The sequence below is a fragment of the Cinclus cinclus genome, chromosome 3, assembly GCF_963662255.1.
Source record: "Cinclus cinclus chromosome 3, bCinCin1.1, whole genome shotgun sequence".
Taxonomy (NCBI): domain Eukaryota; kingdom Metazoa; phylum Chordata; class Aves; order Passeriformes; family Cinclidae; genus Cinclus; species Cinclus cinclus.
The window spans coordinates 52600263-52620301 of record NC_085048.1 but is presented as its reverse complement, the minus strand read 5'-3'; the positions used below and the strand labels follow the sequence as shown (position 1 = coordinate 52620301).

The window sequence follows — 20039 nt, the reverse complement described above, 5'->3', positions numbered from 1 at the left end:
TGAGAAAAAAGTGCCTCAATGTGTTTGGATTATTTAGGACTACAGTGAATTCAGGTTTCTTCAGATATGCCCTCTTTTTCCACACAGAAATGTTGTGAATTTTGTCTAGAATCCAGTACAGCACAACTTTCTAGACTGAGTATATGTCTTACTAGTTGCCAAGACATGGTTAATGCTAAGAAAGCTCAAAGGCAGGCTGTGACACCCATTGTATCTGAACTTCAACCTGTTCTTTCTATCTTGCTTCACACTGAACTATTGCCTAGTTCCACACTGCATGGCTAGTACTTTATATGGAGCAATGCATGTTTCAAAAAATGGTAACTTTAGTTTAATGAGGGGTGAAATGATTCTTTTTAACTAAGCTTAGAAGTGGTTACTGTGATTCTAGTGAACATGGTGTAAGCAGTAATTTTAAAATTAACATTAAATGAACATTAATTCTATAAAATATCATTTCCTGAAATAAGAACAGGTTTTACATTCATCTAGGATCTAGGACTAATGAAGCAAGACTTTTAATCTTTCAGAGCTCTTCTATCTATTGATATAGTATTGTAAAATTATTATGACTTAAATGATTGATGTCCTGCTTAGAAACGCCTTTGTGTAAAAGTTCAGATTGAAATATACAGGCTTCATTAATGATTTTATAATGATACAATCACATATTTAAAGGAAAACGCAAACATGCAGATAGTTTTCAAACTTATAAAAAATTAGTAATTATTAAAAATCTATTATTTGCAGATTCATAAAAAAATCCTGTTTCTTTCCTTGCACTGGGGGTGAAGTCAGCAACAGTATTACTAGTGAGGACTGTAACAGGCAGAAGATTAAAGCTGTATGGTTGAATTAATTGCCAACACTAACCATCCCATCCACAACAAATATTGCTGCCATGAAGGCGTGACAGTCTGACAGTCCATTTGTGAATCAGTTCCTGAGCTACTTCTGGTTTTGACTTTGATTTTGTTCTTTCATAGTAGTTTTGAAGCTGATTGATGAGCAGCATGGCCATCCATTGATATGAATGGGCATGGGAATAGATTCCCTGATCCAGTTCTAGTCCACAGATATGTGTCTCTATAAGTCCAATTTTCCTGCACACTGGTTGGTATTAGCATTGTTTCCCATGATGTTCAAGAGAAAAACTGAAAGGTTCTTAAATTGTTGGAGGAGGATGGTAGAAGCTGCATCTTTGACATGGTGATTGTAGTTATTTGCGGAGTAGAAAAATTGAGGCCAGAATGTTTCTTGTGGTTTTTTGGGGGTTTTATTTGTAGTTTAGGGTTTCTTATCAGTCACCTCCTCCCTCTATTTCTGTCCTTGAATAAAGCTGCTTCAAGTTGAGAGGTGTCATGATTTGATGGGAAGTGGTTAGGGATAGAATTATCAATTGTTTATAAAGTCCCAGTCATGCCATAGTAAAAGATTGTGCCTAACTGGAAAAACTGTTTAAAAATACTCATATGGCTGATAAAAATTGTGTTCTATATTTTGTGTTCTGTATGTTCTATCTTTGTTCTATATTCCAAACAGCCACAACCTCACAAAAATTCAAAATGTTTTCACTGATTTGTTTCTTGTTCTTTTCCTTCCCGCTCAACATTAATCAGCTCCCACTTTACCAGACTATGAAGGAGTCGATGCATCTCTCAATGAAACTGCTACTACAATAACTGTACTCTTGAGACCTGCACAGGCCAAAGGTGCACCTATCAGGTAAAAACATATATATATATATATATAAATCAAGAAGATTTAATTTTTAGTTGAATATTTGTTGTATCACCATACACAGAGCTGTTCATTTCTGACTGATATTCATTTAACATCACTATTTTTTTTTCTTATCACACCTAGCTTGACAATAGATGTGTAATTAAATAAATTCTGCGTTTGGCAGGGATTTTTTTAAAAGATAGTCATGGCCTGAATCGTTCAGCTGACCTGTTTGATATCGGGTCCCCAGAACCGACTTCTAGCCATTATAATTTCATTTTTCTTTCTCACAGTGCCTCTGAAATATGAGGCTGAAAGGTGTTTGTTGGAAGGTAAAATTGAAAATAACACTTCCTCTCCAGTGATTCAAAGTCAGCTACTCTATAGCATATGTGTATGATTGGAAAATTGTAAGCTATGGGGAAATGGGAGAATAATAGTGATGAATACAAACTATTTGACCTTTTTCTTCTGAGAGTGCTTCTTACTAGGAATCATGTGGCAAGCTATTAAATTTTATTTGGCATGTCCTCTAATCATATTAAAATGTTTCATTTATGTTAACTTTGAGGGGTCTTTCCCTTTCTGCTCTCTGTTGAGAGATAATTTAATTTTGTTTGCAAAGATTAGTCCACATCCTGCTCTTTACTTCTACTTGTTAGTGTAAAAATTTTTTGATATTATTTGATTCCATTTGTCTTTTACTAATGTGGCTGCATCAGCAATATTCAGGGGCAGGGTTGACTAATTGGGGGTTAATTAGCTGCTGAGCATCAGAAGGTTTTCATGCTATTACCCTTGTGACATTTTAGAGAAACGCAGGCTAATGCATTTCATTCTGTGTTACATTAAGTCTGCTATCAAGGCTCAGTTGATGTCAAGTCACGTGCCCAAGCCCTAAAAGCAGAGGAAAATTAACTGTTTCTTATGTCTATTTCCATTAAGAGGAATGTATGCTTTACATATGAGGAATGTTGTGGGGGATGAGTCACAAACCTATATGTATTTTTATGTGCTTATCATATAATCACTCTTATGATTGATATTATCAAGTTATTTATTTCTCTTCTGTCATAGAAGATAATCCAGATTCATCCCCTTTTCAGGAGATTTTTTTTGTGTTATATTTAAAATTGTAATCCCACATACCATTCATTTCTGTGAAATTGCTCTGGGGCAAGCCTAGGATTTTTTGGGAACAGGACTGCTTTCAGTATGGGACTTGGATTCTTAAAATAGTGACTTTTTTTTTTTAATTTATACCATGGAAACCAGACTTGTGGTCTGAAAATGCTCCCAAATCTTCAGGTGCCTAAACTTATTTCACTATATGCCTTTGTAGGTGCTTTTAAAGACTTCCAAGTGTCCTGCTTCTGGCCCTAATGAAAGCTGTCCTTGTTTGGGAAATGTGGTATCTGTCACTCACGTAATCCATGCCACATCCTTTCAATCTTGTGTCTGGCCACCTGAGGGAGCTGAGGCAAATTGCTGCCCTGAGCATGCCTGCCGGACACCACTGGGATCTACTGATGGTGGTGGTGCTCATCTTCTCTACAGCAGCTGCTCCAGGGCACTCCTGTGCTGACAGCAGCAGGCTTCCACCTTCAATCCCACCACACATCTTCAGGGGGTCAGTCTTTAGTCCTGGGCTTCTCTCCTGGAGGGGTGGTTCTGTGAACTGGTAGAATGATGGGATGTGGCTAGAGAATTACCCATGGAGCTAGAAAATTACTCAACCTAGCTCAAGAAGTTCTGGTTTTTCTGCTCTGTACTTGCTTCAGAGCAAGCTTGCAACACACAAACTCACATTTATGCTGTCAGTTTTCCTCACAGCATCCTCAGTTTAATGGTGTGAGCTTGTCACTGTGGTCTAGGAAGATGGCAGAAAGGATCTATGTAGTAAATGCTAATGGACAGTTTGATAGTGATAGTTTCATAGAGTATTAATAACTGTTGTTTGACTGTGTTCTCAAAAAATCATACTTTCTTCCATGCTGTCATCTTCCCTCTCCACTTGAGTTAATTTCTAAAACCTAACATCAAGTTTCTAACATCAATAGCCCAAGAAAATAAGTCCTTTACCATAACTGGAGACTATGGCTTTATTCTTAAAATCAACCAGGTGTTTTATTCCTTACGTGGAATGAGAAGCATTCTCTGGGAGAATGTAGAAGACATGGTGTTATTGCCTTTTCTGAAGTTGTGCTTATTGCAGTTAGGTGCTTTCCAGCAGCTTCTTAATAGGGAGTTAAATGTAGCACACTGAAATTCTGAATTGATTAAATGAATTTTGCTAAACTTTATGATATATTTTAGTGAAGCTTCACTCCATCCACATTGCAGTTTTGTTTCCTCTAGAAGCTGGCTTACTGCCATAATGAGTATTACTTGGTAGGTGGGGAAAAAATGGATCGCCATGCCTGCAGCTGTGATGGAGTACAAGAGACTCAAAAGCTGCTCTTTAGCTTCACCCTGAAGAATACAGCTGGCTTTTTGAAACGTTTTGTTTCTACCCAATCCTGTAATCTCTGGAGCTGTAGGCTGTAATTTCATTTAATATCAGTAGGTTCATGTTAACAAAAAAAGGAGAAGAAAAATAGGAAAAGAAAAATAAGTTTAGTCTGATTCTCTTTTGCTTTTACAAATTGACTTATGCTATGATTTCCGTCATAGCCTCCCCATCAGCACAGCCTGTCATCAAGCAGATGTTCCTTAAGTATAATCTACCTGTGGTATTTCTTTAAGACACTGCCTGGCTGCCCTAATCGTCACAGTTTTAACATGACTCTAATCATACCTTCACTGTCAGGTTTTATTGTGCAATCCCTAGCATACTTTATGGCCTCCTGGAGTTTTAAAACAAAATTACAAACTAGAAATGCAGAGGGAGACAAAGCTGGATGGCTCAGGCTCACTTTGAAGCGCTTATTGCTTTGCCATCAATCTTGTGGATGAGATTCCAGTCAGTAGAATCAATGGTGCTTTGGTGATTCATTTGAAGATGTGATTTGTTTCTGCTGTTTTTCTCAAGGTTCCTGAGTACCAGAAAAACAATTTTTTGTTTTCAAATCTTCCTGCTGATGAAGATTACAAAGAGTGTACATCAGAATCTCAGTAAATTTTTAATGATTAAATTTATTTTATTTGATTGTTAGAGTGTTTTTCTTGTACTTCCTTATGAAGAATTAGGTTGTTTTCATTTTGCAGCAAGATTTATTAAGGGGACCATGGCAGGGGGCAACTAAAACAATCATTTTCAATTAGAATTCCAAGAGCTGTCAGTCAGTCTGGTGCTTGTCAAGCGAGAGGAAGATGTATCTCCACTAGTCATGTAGAAAGAAATGTGTAGCAGGTATTTAAAATCTAGTCAGAATAGGGCTAAAGTATGAAGAACATTCACCACTGCCATATCTCTTTGGGAAGCTGAATTTTTAGGGAGACAAAAAAAGGAAGATGTCATCAGAGACCTCCTTCACCTGTTCACAATTGTCTTGGTCAGTAGTGAGGTACCCTACATGTTTGCTTAGGTTAACAAAAAAAAAAAAAATGGGAAGGAAAACTTTGTCACGAGAAAAAATTTCTTTATGGAAAATTTCAGCTGAGTTCTTCAGCTGCTGTATCTTCAGATTTTCTCTGCTTACCTGGCTCAGGCAACTGTTTGGCCTTTATGATCCTGATGACTAATGTAGCAAGTTCTGAAATTTTTATTACTCTTCAGAGTAGCTCAGAATTTATTTTACTCATCAAGCAGAAGGAATATTGTCATCTAAGCTTTCCACTCCTCTCTATTTTCCTATTTTAATCCTCTTTGCTGTATGGAAAGACCAGGAAAAAAATGATATTGTAGGAATTCCCTCAGCTCCTGTCACAAAAAAGCTCTCTCAATAACTGAATTCTCACCACCACTAAAATAATTTATAAAAAACCTAAGGTAATTTAAGCTAGGATTACTTATATGTAAAGACAGATAAGCAGAGTACATAGGTAAATTTTCAGTAATACGTGATATCAAAATGTATTTGCACCCAGTGTACACCCTACTTTTGAATTTGCAAATTTAGCTTTGACTTGTTTCATCACATTTTACAGCAGGGTGTCCTTTCCTAACATTGTTATGTGCACATAGAGTAACAGTGCTGATTTGGAGCCACTGCAGTGTTCAGTAAATGGGTTAAAACAGATGGTATCACAAAGAGCCCAGAGGTAAATTACCGTATTCCTCCATGTCTTGTTAGCCTATAATGCTGCATGAAAAATGCTGCCAGATCACCTATCTAAAGAGAGTAGGCAAATCTTTTAAATATACTTTGTGAGAATACTTAAAAAAATAATTAAAAAAGCTTTGTTTGAGACTTAATTTCTGTCATTTGCTATTTTTTCTGTTGTGTAAGTGCAGATGACTACAGTATGTATATCTATGTCTTATTTTCCACATATTGTAGCTTTCCATGTGTAGGGGTCCAAAAAGTGTTTTTTGATATATTTTATATAAATTAATTTATTTGAAATGTTTTCAGGACCTTCACATTTTATTGTGATCTCATGCTTAAAATTTTGCCATACTTTTTATATCCCATTCAAAAATTACAGTATTCTTTTAAAGAATGGTATAAAAAGAGACTTTTAACCAGTTTGATTCTCATGCCCTTCATCTTTAATTTTTTGTTCTTGTCTCCAAAGAGACTTGACCCTTAAAAAGGAGATGTGCCTTAAAATGAAGATACCCCATGTATCCCTTATTCTATAAAATGGAGGAGGAAATAGGGGTAGGTTTGGTAACTGTGGTGTGTCTCATTTTCGGAGCTGTGTGACAAACCAGGCTGTTCCAGGGGACCATTGCCTCTGTCACATGCAGAGGCATTGCACTGTCCTTCCTCTGTCCCTGCTGGCTTTCTCCCTTGAAGCTCCCAGGGTGTCACAGGCAAGTTTCCTGCTCTTCTGTCACTTCTGAGAGCAGAATTTGTGTCTGCCCCAGACCACTGGCAGCTGATGACAGAAGACTGCAGAATTTAGGCAACAGAGATGTGGTGTCTGTGTCCCAGTGCTCTCCAGTTGGTTGTCTACCCAATTCTGAAACAGTTTTTTTACCTTGCTTGAGTACAGGGCCAGGTGCCCAGGCCAGAGAGGGAATGAATGTCACTAGTACTTTCTTACCTTGGGACATTATAAACAAAAATTTGAAAAATATTTTTCATCTTGTCAAGTTTTTAAAATACCAGTGTTTTTAAGTTTTTTTGCTTATTTTGCTTTATTTTTGCTTATTTTTTGCATTGATTTTGAAGCATAAAGAAATATGCTGGATATACAGGGGTTTTGTGCAAGTGATTTGTTGGTACAGTCCCCATTAACTGGAGATGGTTAATACATAGAGTTTACCACAGAAGTTGATGTATAACTGAGCTCAGTTCATGGTCAGTTCATGAGAAATAGATATCCCCAGGTCTAACTTTATTTTCTTTTTACATTCTCCTTTCTACCTGGACTTTCAAAACTGACATGACTTTGTATATTCTACTTGAGCACATTGAAATTGAAGAAAGAGGCATTCCTGCTTAATTTTTACATGTTAGAAAAAGGGAATACTAACATTTTCTTTCCACTTAAGAAAGACATGAAACTAATTTCTCATTTTATTTCATCTCCTCTTTCTTCCATTCTCCAGTATCGTACTTTATCTCTGTCACTGCAGTTATTGGGTTTTCTCAGCAGCAGTAGCAGATAAAATTGACAAAATAATTTAATGCTGCCCCATAATTCCTGAAAGGAGGAGAACTGCCTTTGCCTTTCAGACTCCTTGCTGCAACGCAGTGACACTTCGAGAATTTGGTTCAATTTTACCTTTTCGGTTTAGAAAGCTTTATAACACACCCAAGACAGACAAGTCTGCCAGTTTAATTCAAATGCTTCAGATTTCTTGTCTACATGCGTTAAAACCCTCAAACTTTTTTTTTTTTCCTTATAAAATGAAGGATTGCCTTCTGCTCTCACTACGTAAGTTCTGTACTTCTGCAAAGCAGGGGAAGCTGATAATGAGTAGGTAACATCCTGCAGTTAGGTAGTTCCCCTAAAGGAGAAAGAAGAATTATAATTACCTGTTCTATTTTGAGCAGGTGATTTTGAAAAGTGACCAAGCCACGATCCATTTCAACAGAGGTATTGGGAGGTTGAGATGGTGTTTTGATGGGCTGAATACTGTCTGCTTCAGCAATTCATAACATTTTATCATTGACAACTGTAAAGGAATGAGGCAGTCTATTTCAGTGGAATGGACAGATTTCTGTCCATCTGTGCTTGTATTACAGCATGTCACTTGTACTTTGGATCTGCATAGCTCTGAGCCAAGATAGAAGCCATAGCAAGGTCAAGAGGTGGAGAAGCCTGTCAGCACATTCTGTCTCTAATGATATGACAACTGCAAATTGGTGCTTCAAGCACAGCCTGGAGGCAGCCATTATGTTGGGTCTTGAAGCTCAGCTTTCTCTAATGCTGTTTCAAAGGAAAATGCTAACTTCAGATTGCTTCTGATCAGCCAAGAGTTTAATCAGTTGTAGTTTATTTAACACAGTTCTTCCTGTGTTTCTTCAGAAGAAAAAGGGTTTAAAAGACAGTAATAATGAGAGGTCATGTGTGGATTGGTATTGCTGCTTTTCATGAAAAAGATGGGGACTGCTTCTTTCCAACAGCTGAAATAAATAGCTTTACTATATTTCCAGCCTTTGTTTCTTCTCTGCATCCATCTCCCATCGTGTCCTTTTTTCCTCTGTCTCACCAGTGCCTACCAGATTGTTGTTGAAGAGCTGCACCCACACCGAACAAAGCGAGAAACTGGTGCCATGGAGTGCTACCAAATCCCTGTCACCTATCAGACTGCTCTTAGTGGAGGGTCACCATATTACTTTGCTGCTCAGCTGCCCCCAGGAAACCTGCCAGAGCCAGCCCCCTTTACTGTGGGTGACAACAGGACATACCAAGGTTTCTGGAACCCGCCGCTGGCTCCTCGAAAAGGCTACAACATCTATTTCCAGGCCATGAGCAGCGTCGAGAAGGCAAGTGCTGACAACACCTTTCTCCTGGGAGCAGTCAAAGACGTGCCTGTGGTGACAGGCACCAGGACTCTTAGAGTTGGATTGGGAGGTGTTGGCAATGGCATGGCTGAAATCCCCTCGGTGCTGTGACAGCATGGCAGTGCGCCATTCACATTTCACATCAGCCTCGTGTCACAGGAGCTGCTACTAGATGAGAGTTGAATGCATGTCGTAGAATTGTCTGGGGGAAGTAATTTCAGGACTGTGGCTCCCTCTCCTTGGTAAATAACATCCACAGTACTTTCCCCAGTTCTCAGTACCTGCACTCTTTGCAAGATTGGGTTACTGCAGAGAGTGTGGGCTGTTCACTGGACTAGTAAATCATTGCAAACTTTTTAAGACTCTCACATTTGGACATCAAATAAAAAGTAAAAATTTTCTTGAGCAAAAATAACCCCTGGCCCAACATGAGTTTGAGAGTCTTTCTGAGAAGGTGCACAGCTTCAGAAGGCTTACAGCACTGCAGTAGAATTATGGCTATCATTCATCTTCATTACCTCCTTGGTGTTTCTTTTTAACTCTGCTGCTGAGTACTGCTACTGGCTCTGTATGTATATGGAAGGAGGAAAAATGTCAGGGAGAGAGGTTCTGAGGTTCCAGGTGCAAAGAACCATTGTGGCTCTGCAAGGCTCAGGTTATTGCTCTTAAATGATTTTTCCTCTTGTAAATGAAAAATGAGGGAGAGGAAAAGGATTGGTGAGAAGGGAAAATATGGTACACAGAGAAGCTTTAAATATTTAAAATTTAATATTTGGATATATGGCTTAGAAAACTGAAGTGTCCAGGCCATTCAGACAGGAACTAGAAAGGACAAATAGGCTGATAGTCACTGATATCCACCAGAACCATTGGAAAGGAGCAGAAGCAGTGTTTACCCTTCCTTATGCTTGGGTCTCTCTGGTGACTAAACAAATCCTTGCTAACAGGCAGCCTTGTCTTGGAGTCTTTTGAAGAAAATCTCAACCTTTACCTATCATTATGAAAATTGGATAGACTTCAAGTCAGAATGGATACAAAGGTGTTTGAAAACTGGATTTTTTTTTCTGATTCAGTAGGTCATTCCTCCTTTAACCTGTATGAAATAAACAAAGCAAAATAAAAGCTGACTGCTAGACACCCATACGTATTTCCTTCACCTGCTAAAAATAATTTCCTTTGTTTTTGTGGATTTCCACTAGACTGCATTGTAAGGAAATTAGTTTCATTCCCTGAAGGGGAAAAAAAAAAAGGAGAGAAAAGTAAAATGAAAGTACTAAATAAAAATGCAGGCATTTATTCTGGCTTTTACATTTTAACAGATAATTAGAAAATGAGAGAAGAACACAGTATTTTTTACTTAAACTTGATTTCAGTTTGTGAGAGATTGTAATCCTAAAACAGATTTCTTTATGTTTGTATGTTTGCAACTTTGGATCAAATTTCTGTTCCTAAAGGGATTTAGGGGGAGGTTTTGAGGGGAACTGCATTGCATTCTGCCAAAACAGAGATCCAGTGGTTGTAAGATAACCTCTGAACTGCAGAATATTTAAACAGATGTTTTGCTGTAAACCAGTGGAATCGCCAAAATAGACAAAGGGCAGTAAAGTAGGCTCTGAAGTACATGGTGGGGTTGAGAGGAGGTTACTCTGTGATCCTTGCAGACATACTGATCAGAAACAAACAAGTAAATCCAGTAACTAGGGAGAGTAAGTAAAGATTATGTTAGTAAACTTTGCAGGGTTTTCATTTCAACTGAAAAATTGTCCCTTATTGAATTGTCCTTATTGGGGCACTTAGAGTGCCTCAACTTAGAGTTTTGCTAGCTCTTTACAAGCTGTATTTACAAGCTGGCAGCAACATATTTAACTTGCTTTTGTATCTTCAAGAGGAGACAGATGCCAGAGGGTGTATTCGGGTATGGAATACTGAGGAATGGTGGGGACTAGAGTGAGCATATTTTATAGAGTGAAACTCTCATTATTATATTTTCAAATTACATGCTAATATTGTTTAGAGTTATCTAATACCACAGCAGTTGCATCCTCTCACACAACCTTATGCTATTTCAGTATGTTTGCCTTTAAAATTACTGCACATTGTACAGTGGGGTCAGAAACCCCATTATGATTGACCCTTGTCTGTACAAGTTGTCCAAACCATTCATAACCAAGTCATTTCTCTGTTCATTTGTTTTAATTGCTGTCCAAACTTCTGAAGGGAAGGGAGAGGGTGGGAAATTACACTCAAATTGCCTTTGCATGTGCAATATCTTCTGAAGCACATTGCTGTCAAATCACTGTCTCCTGGGCAGACAGTACAGGTTGTAGATGAGTTGTCATATGTGGAGGGTTAACTGAGCTGCATTTGTGCTTATTCCACACACAGAAGCATGAGGGAGTATGTTGCTCACGTGCTTCAGGTGACCCTTTAAGATCGTCAGGATGTAGCAAGACATAATTTTGGAGACAGTGCAGAGCGAATGTATCTTCTCTGCTGTACATTGCTGCTTCAGGTCAACACAAGCTCAGGGTTTTTGTGATGGGATATGATTAGGAGCATCACTCCTCCCTTTTCCTCCTGCTGCACACTCTCTTTGTACTCTTATGGCATGATTTCCATTTGATTTGAGTAACCTGAAATTCTGTTATATTTGGGCTGTCCTGCACCTTTTCTCCCCACTGTTATCCTGGACAGTATAGTCCAATCAAGACAAAATTCCCCAGCCTCCACCCCTGCTAAGCCCAGAGCCATGAGCCAACTCATTGGGTTGTACCAGCTGATCAGTAGATCTAAGATGAATTTATGGAATGGGGAGGACAAGAAAAAGCCCTTGATCTGACTGTTTTCTTTACTTTTCTTTCCTTAACAGGAAACCAAAACTCAGTGTGTTCGAATAGCTACAAAAGGTAAGAAGTTCGTCCCCACACACAAAGTAGCTTTTTTAATGAATTGTGGTGCTGCTATTAAAGTTTCAAAGCAAAGCCAGTACTATCCCTCTATTTTGAACCACTCAGTTGTGTTAAAATGCAATGGTCTGCTGCTTTTTATTATTTGGTATTGAGCCAAGAGAGTACTGTTCTAGCAATACTCAGAATTTAGACAAAATAAGGACACATCTTTTTTTCCCCTTTCTGTTTATGGTTTTCAAGATCTGCTTTTAGAGTGCTGAAGTGTTGCAGGCAGCAGATAGATGGACAGCAGAAAAGAAAGTGCACATGGGTAAACTGTCTGTTAGACTAACAATTATTTTCAAGCAGGGTGGAAATAATTTAAATGAAGGACATGACAGTTAATTTTCCTAAGTAAGAGCTCCAAGTGTTAGCAAGACATAGGGGAGGGTTGATTTGAGGAAAGCTTATCTCTGACAGCAAGTGAGTTCCAGGACTAAGGCTGACTGCATAGCTGTGAGAATAAATCATGTTGACCCCATATACAGCAGGTTAATCACATACTGCTCACTCAAAAACACTGTTTCATCTTCAAATGAGGACTTAGTTGTTCTGCCTATTGTTATCTCTTGCTTTGACTGTATTTATAGCCATTCGTTTTGGTGGCTTGATTTTGCCAACATGAGAGTTGTTTGATAGACTGTGGCAGTATAAATAAGCAAGGAGCTTACAAATGCCCAAAGAGTGTTCTGCAGAGGTCCAGCACTTATGTTGTCTCTTTCTAATTGCGTATTGATATTCAGCATAATAACAACTTTAGATACGAGCAACTGGGTATTAAAGTACTGCAGAGACACATCAGCCCTGTTTTTTAAATAACTTCTCTCAATATAATTGTTCAAATGAAAAGCTGATGCCTCTAATGAGATGGTAGCAATCAAATATTTTCTTGAGAAACCAGGAAAAAAATGTACTTCTTAAGATGTGTTAGTATTTTCATCAAGCAAGGCAAGCTAATATAAACAGGAAATTAAAACCATGAGCTAAGTCTTCTGTAAAAAGTATATCAACGTTATTTTTCTTATGTTTACCTGGCAAGATTAAATGTTTGAATTTAAATATATTTGCATAAACAAATATTTATGTACCACAAGCATGTATTGATAATATTTGGACTTAGGGAGAGTTTTGAAAACCTCAGAAGTAGCATGCAATTGCAGGACTGTGGAAGAGGAAACAATGATCTCTCTCTTCATAAATTTTCTGCATAGTAATAATAAAACAGGAAAGGAATTCACCTGTCATATGAGGAAATTATTTTTTGCTTAACCACATGCATTTCCCCAGTCTCAAAGCAATGTCTGTGGTAGCAAGAGACCTCTCGGTGGTTGCTTGTACACCTTCCTCTGCTGAAACAGTCACATTATCCCTGATGGCTGTAGTCTGAAGGAAAGGCAAAATAAGTATGAGTTTTCTTACCTTTTTGCCTTTTATATTGGCTTTGACACTGTTTGAAGACAAGTTTTCCTGAAGTAACTGCATTGCCTGATATATCAGTGTTAAATTCCTTGGAAAAAAAAAGTGTTTTCTCTGACTTATTTTAATTGCTGGATATGAATTGTGAGGGGAGACAACATTAGGAGCAAATGCTTTCTCTTCCTCTGCAGGAATGCATTTAATAAGAAATCATCACTTCAGAGTAATGTACATTCTTATTTCTCAAATAAATTATACTGATATTCTTAAGTGCTTTTTGAAAGTTCATAGTGATTTTTTCCCCATGTTTTTATCATAATAGTAATACCATGATATGTTGTTGTACTTTCAAAGGCAAGTATACTAAATGTACAGGTTTGTGTATATGTTTATCTGGTTACCTTGATTTGTTTGTTGATTTGTTGGGTTGGTTTCTTGTAGTGTGTAAGATTTCATTGAATCATTGGCATAGGAGATGTCTGATTACAATTGTAATATTTTCATAGGGGGAAAGGGACTGTTTCACCTTACGAAGTGCACTCCAGTAAAGCAAATATACCTGTTTAAAATCTGGGAAATTGTCTAAGCTATGTATCCATTATGACTGTAGTGTGTACTTTTGGGTCATCTCCTGTGACTTGAAGGAGCCTTCAGGTGGTCTAACTGAATTTCGCCTTGAATGTGTTGAAAAGGCATTAAAAATTTTTGAAAGATACAGTGAAAGGGAGCAGGAAGGGACAACATAAAAGGTGCATGTCCCTGCTAGTAAAGTTCTGTATTACCAGCCAAGTTACTTTCTTATTTCTGTCTTGTTCAAGGATCTGATTTATCTGCTGTGCATATTCACACCAATAAAATGTAAAGATGGAAAAAAATATGACAGTAGTGTGTCAGAGAAATTAATCCCTAACTAAGTTTTTTTTTTTTTTCCAACAATTCCCTAGCAGCATGCTTTATGTGTATTTTAATGCATTATGGGTTTCACACTTAGGATACCCAAGATTGCATTCTACCTTTGGGAATTGATGGAATAGTTTGTTTATTGGCGTTAAACTAATGAAAGCCAAAAAATTTAAATTGAAGCAGTTGTACTTTTTCAGTCTGTATATTCCAGGTGCAGTGCTCTCATATGCTTCTGATAACAAATGCACTGAAGTGTCAAGTCATCTAAAACATGGTGCCAAATCAAGATTGAAGCATGTTGCTGCTCCTTCTTGGTGTGCCTTGATAAAATGCTTTTGAGTAAAGAGAGAGACATACTAGTGTCTGGTGTATTGAAATACACTGAGTTAATTTTTCATGGTAGAAAATACTGGAGCAGCACCAGTTTAAAAAGTAGCCTCCTGAGCACTTACTGTGCAGCTGGAAGGATGAATTCCAGTGATTCTTTGACAGCCCTTAATTAGACTAACTGTAGGATTCCCTCTTTTTCTAGATACCTACTTCTGTGGCAGTTCTGAGAGCTTAATGACTAACTCTTGCCCTTCTGCAGAACAGACTGGATTGACCAGGCCAAGTTATTAGATGTGATGAGAGAATATGAAAAGTTACAGACATGTACACAGTCTGTTCACATAAGCTTTTATTCTTGAGGAAATAAAGTTGAAATAATGGTAAAAATAGCTCCTTGTATTACAGGTGGTGAGTACAATGTACCTAAAGCACCATTTCCAGTTACAGATATAGCCCACAAAATAAATTAACTATGAACAATTTTAATTCCTTGAACACTTTTAGCTGATACTGCCTTCCTCTGTTAAGCTGAATCCCCTTCTCATCCAGAAACTTAGTAACCAGTGATCAGTGTAATTTTTTTTTCTAACAACGTTGAATTGCTCTCTGTCTTGTTAATTTTTTAATCTAGATAGTAGGGTTACCCAGTCACTAGTAATCTGGTTTCCCACACATAGTAGCTGAACTGAAGAAAGGGGAAAAAATATCTTGTTTTCTGAAGAGCAGAGAAGAATGCACAGGCTAAGATAACAGGTCAGATATTAAGTAGGAATGGAAAGATTGAGTCAGGAAATATTTGATTTTTAAAAATCTGTTGTATATAATTTCCTAAAGACAGTCTGGAACATCCTAATTCTGGCTTGGTAAGGCAGATTTCAACTGTGAAATCATAGAATTGTTAAAGTTGAAAAAGACCCCTAAGATCACCAAGTCCAACCATCAACCTAGCCACCATGTTCACTATCAAACCACGTCCACAGGTGCCATACCCACATGTTTTTTGAATGTTTCCAGAGATGGTGACTCTACCACTTCCCTGGCAGCCTGTTCCAGTGCTTTACAACCCTTTCCATTAAGAAAATTTTCTTAGTATGTAATTTAGACTTCCTGGCAAAATTTGAGACCGTTGGGTAATTCATAGCATGCACGTATCAGAATGAATACATGCTAACCAAACCTGCCTAACCAAAGTATTGATAAACTGAAGTAAAAAGAGGAGTGTGCTCTTCAGAGTAGTAGATAATGTTGGTGACTGATGTGTCATATCCTGGGGCTGAGTTTGATGGTGTAAAACTTTGAAAGGGCTTCCACTCACACATGACATCAGCATTTCATTTTACAGTCTAAAACGTTACTGACTGCTAAGGGAATGAAACTAGATTAACATGGTCAGAGAAGAGTGATGTTTCAAATTATTTACCATGTAAATAGACATTTAAGAGGACAGAAGGGACAGCAGGGCTGGTATTAAGCAGAGTATATGAAGCTGACATTTGTGACAGTTTTCAGGCTGCCAAGTTTGAGGCTAACACTGATTTATATGTATTCTTTTGTTTTGCTTAGTGGGCTAGAGAAAAATATTGAAAATTTAATTAGAAGAAATCTACTGTGGCAGTAAATAAAGAAGTGGTGGGCCTGGCAACTCTATCACAAAGTAGTTAGAGGGAATAAATGAAGTCCAGGGTTTCTCAGTCCACATTTAAAACAAGAACTTCATCAATTCCAACATTATTTTCCCTTGTGGTTTTCATTTATGTTATTAGTTCAGGCAGTATAGAACCTCTCTATCTCTATGCATGTTTGGTTCATACAGATGGATGAAAATGCCATTTGAGATGATGCGCATCTGGAAGTAATTGTGAAATGGCAGAAAATGACTTTTTAATCTGATTTGAGGAATAAAGAGGTCTGGGTGGTAACATTTCAACTCCAAGTGTGCATTTAGTCCACCATCATTACTGCTCTGAATTCATTCCCACAGCAGTTGGGGATTGATCCAAAGGCCTTTGATGTCAATGGGAGTCCTTCCACTGACATTAATGTGCTTTGGATTAGGTCTTTAGAAGTCATAAATCTGTCTAGACCATAATTATTTCCTTGAAATTGCTCCTGATGATGTTTCTGCTCTTAGGGAAAATTCTGAAAGTCAAATCACCTCCTGTTGCAGGATGCTTAAAAATGTCTGTTACCGATTAATGCACAAATGAAGGGAATATGTCAGATGCTAAATGTATCCAAAAGGAATTTTCTCTCACTGTTGTTTTTGTGGTTGGATCAATGCTCCTACAATGACTTTGAGGTGTACTATTGCAATAGGAACTGGAGACCCAAGAGGCAATATAAACATAGAGCAGAATTGCAGGTGTTTCCTAAGTCACTTTTTTTTTTCACTCATTCATAGGAAAAGCATTTAATATGTTTAAACTTCAGTGGTCTTTTGCATAATGTCTTTTATCACTCAAAGAGGAGAATTTAGATGACTTGCTGAGCTTTCCAAAGATGGAAACAGAACCTTAGCATGGCATATTTTTCTCTTTTATATATGAAATTGTAGTAGCTCACCAAGCAACCACATCTGCTAGTTCTGATAAATAATACCTTTGGTTGTAAATAAAAAAATGCTTTATCCCTTGATGGAATATTTGATGATGGTTATTTAAAAAAAACAGTCAAGTGAGAGACACCTCCAGATATCCAGACACAAAACCTGTAAAGTGAGTATTTTCATCTATGCACAAAGATTGAAATCTTAGCAACCTTAAATATTTCCTAAGGAATGAGAATTTCTGGAGCAAGAATTCAGATAGAGAATTCTAGTTTATATTTAATATTAGAGGAAGAATAGAAGATAGATTACAAGAAAGAAGATTACTGAAAGAAGATACACTACAAGGATCAGCATCTTAGCATATATGCACTTTTAGTAGATGCCTGGTTTATTAGGTCTCTTCACCTATTACAAATATTATTCCATTAATCAGACTGTGGGCATTGAGTGTTTTGCATCATATGAGAATATGGAGACATAAAGCTAGAAATCCAGAGTTTTTACAAAGCTCATTAGATTTTTAACCACAATTGAAAATCCTTAATTCTGCTTATAATAGACGCATATTTAAATGTACCCTTTGCTAATATGTCTGGGTGCAGGGGTGAATTTCAGCTCCTCTTACTGTTCTTTCACCGTCTCTCATTTATCTTTTCTGATGTGTTACCTTCTTTGTGTCACTGTAAAATTGCAAGTGTTTAGAGAAGGTAGCTCTATCGTTCCCTGATAGGATTGATCTCATTAACCCCTTTTCACACAGGCAGCCTGTGTGTGCTTTCATTTACTATTGTGATTAACTCTACCATCGGCTCAAATGGCCTCTTGCAATGCTTGGGATTGAAGAGTGTGTGAGGCAGAGATCAGGCAGAGATTGCTGCCTCTAACAGCCTATCACAGGCATCCCACGTGCATGTTTGGCCTCGCAGTGACAAGTATTTGGCTCATGTGTGCTGTAGTGATGTTTTGGGGCAGCCCTTCAAAGGGACAGCACTGTTTTCAAGAAAGAAGGAGAAAGGGGTCTCTAGGAATTATAAATTGTGTTTATATGCAGTCAGTATTCTTTGGCCAGAATGACACTTTCTTTGCATTGGCAAACATGTCAGCAGAGACAGTATGCAATGCCTTGCGACAGAGGAAGTAATCTTTGCAATTATTCATTCTCACATTAACAGCTGCCTAACACTGAGATGCTTTGAATAGAAAACAAAATATATTTGAGCAGTAAGGCTGGTCACTTCTGGACAGGAAGGATACAAGAGCTTTGTATCAGAAAAGAATGGTACACAAAGAATGCAGAAGAAATTCAACAACATCTAAATCAGAAATGTACTTATTGACTTTTATGAAAACAGTTTAAGACCCTGAAATCAGCATTACCATGTTTCTCTGCATCTAATTGAACACTTTTAACTAAATGCAAAGAAGTCCCACCTTTTGTTGTCATGAACTTTACAAGAGTTTATTAAACTATGTGCATGTCATCTCTGACAGAGCTCTAAGTGAAGTTCTACAGATAGTCATCTAGAAACAAGGAACAGCATTGCCAAGTGTAGTAGCACTTCCTAAACACTCCAATGTGTTGCAGAGCAAATCAGTATGGTTGATTGGCATTGCTGCCAAATTATTCGAGTACAGAGACTGATGCTTTGTCAGCTGCATAAGGAGATGATGACTCTGAAGTTCAGGAGCTCATGCTGCTTTCTGCTGTAGTGGGAAGTTGTATACTAACCAGGCTATTTTTTGGAAAGATGCCAGCTGGAAGGGCTTGGAGATGGACCTTGTGGACAGAATGATCTTTCTGGAAATAATGTGCTTATTACACATCTGTCTGTCACAGCAGGAGGTAGTTACAGGCAGTGTTAAAACAATTTTTGTGGCCAGGTGAATTCGAAGCATAGGGAACAGAATTACAATCCTGTGTGCTTGCCAATGCTGTCAACTTAGGAAGTGTCTGGATACTTGTGTGTGAATTCCGCACTTTGGAAAGGACTGGGAATATACTCCATGCTGTGCAGTGATGAAGGTTCTTCCAGAACCCTTTACTGTCAAAGAGGTCACGAAATAAGTCTCATTCTTTGACACTTCTGTTTAATGTCTGTTTTGTTGAGTCTACAGGACAGACAACCACATTCAGTACCATATAGATGCCAGAATATTTAACCTGAACATTAAATCTGAGGTCCCATATCTGCTGACTTGTGTTACTTGCTCTTTGCTGATGACTGAGTATTGGTTACTCAAACACGTGTATACGCACGCATATGTAAGCAGACTACATGTTATCGACAGTTTCAGCCCCTCTGCCAAGAGGTTAGTATAGGTGAAAAAGAGGTCCTGCTCTAACCTTGCTGTGGTGGAAAATATCCTGAGGCTGTAGTCTGTGCTGATGCTACAGTACTGAAATGTGTGAGAGCAGCAGTGCTACTTCACCAGCATACTTTTATTCAAAACACTGGGGTTAATAGCAAAGGCATGCAGGGAATAGCATAAAGCAATAAAGTATTTAGGATGTTAAAGCAGCATGTCTGAAATAAGAGGCATCCAGGGTTCAAATAAACATAAGTTATCTGTTGTACATTAGTTGTTGTCACTCTGTGGACATCTACAGAACTTGGACATATTGTCGTCTCCACATCTAGCATCCAAACCATTTCTGATGCACTGCTTTCATGCCCCTGGTGCCATAAAACTGCAGGATATTGCCCTGAATGATGCACTCCTAAACGGCTGTCGCATTGTCATCACTGAAGCAAGATTATAGGACATTCAGTTATGCCAGGCCTGCTTCTCATGTTGCAAAACAGATTGCCCAAAACTGGTTTCTATGGACAGTTGAAACACAGAGTAAAGTTCAGAGGCAGCATAATGAGGTGACTAAGGGATAAGTTTAAGGCAAATCCTCACTTATGTGTCATCAGTTTCACAGTGTGGAAATTTAATCTGAATATTTCCTGCTCTGGTGGAGAACAGATACTTATGCCATCATAACATTCAAATAAAATTAGAGTGGCAGTGTATGGTAAAAGTGAATATGGTAGCAAAAAAGTTACATCTGCACACTTCACAGAATCATAAAAATGTGAGTCTTCCTGGGACAAGGAAACC

General features: G+C 37.9%; 1 protein-coding gene across 1 annotated transcript in view; it reads left to right on the top strand.

Annotated features, from left to right (window-relative positions):
* Positions 1-20039, top strand: part of PTPRK (protein tyrosine phosphatase receptor type K) — a 293433-nt gene that overhangs the window by 215512 nt on the left and 57882 nt on the right. Inside the window, exons 11-13 of the mRNA XM_062488975.1 lie at positions 1620-1725; positions 8498-8771; positions 11659-11695. Of these exons, the coding sequence (XP_062344959.1) occupies positions 1620-1725; positions 8498-8771; positions 11659-11695 (417 nt within the window). The remainder of the gene's footprint in view (positions 1-1619; positions 1726-8497; positions 8772-11658; positions 11696-20039) is intronic.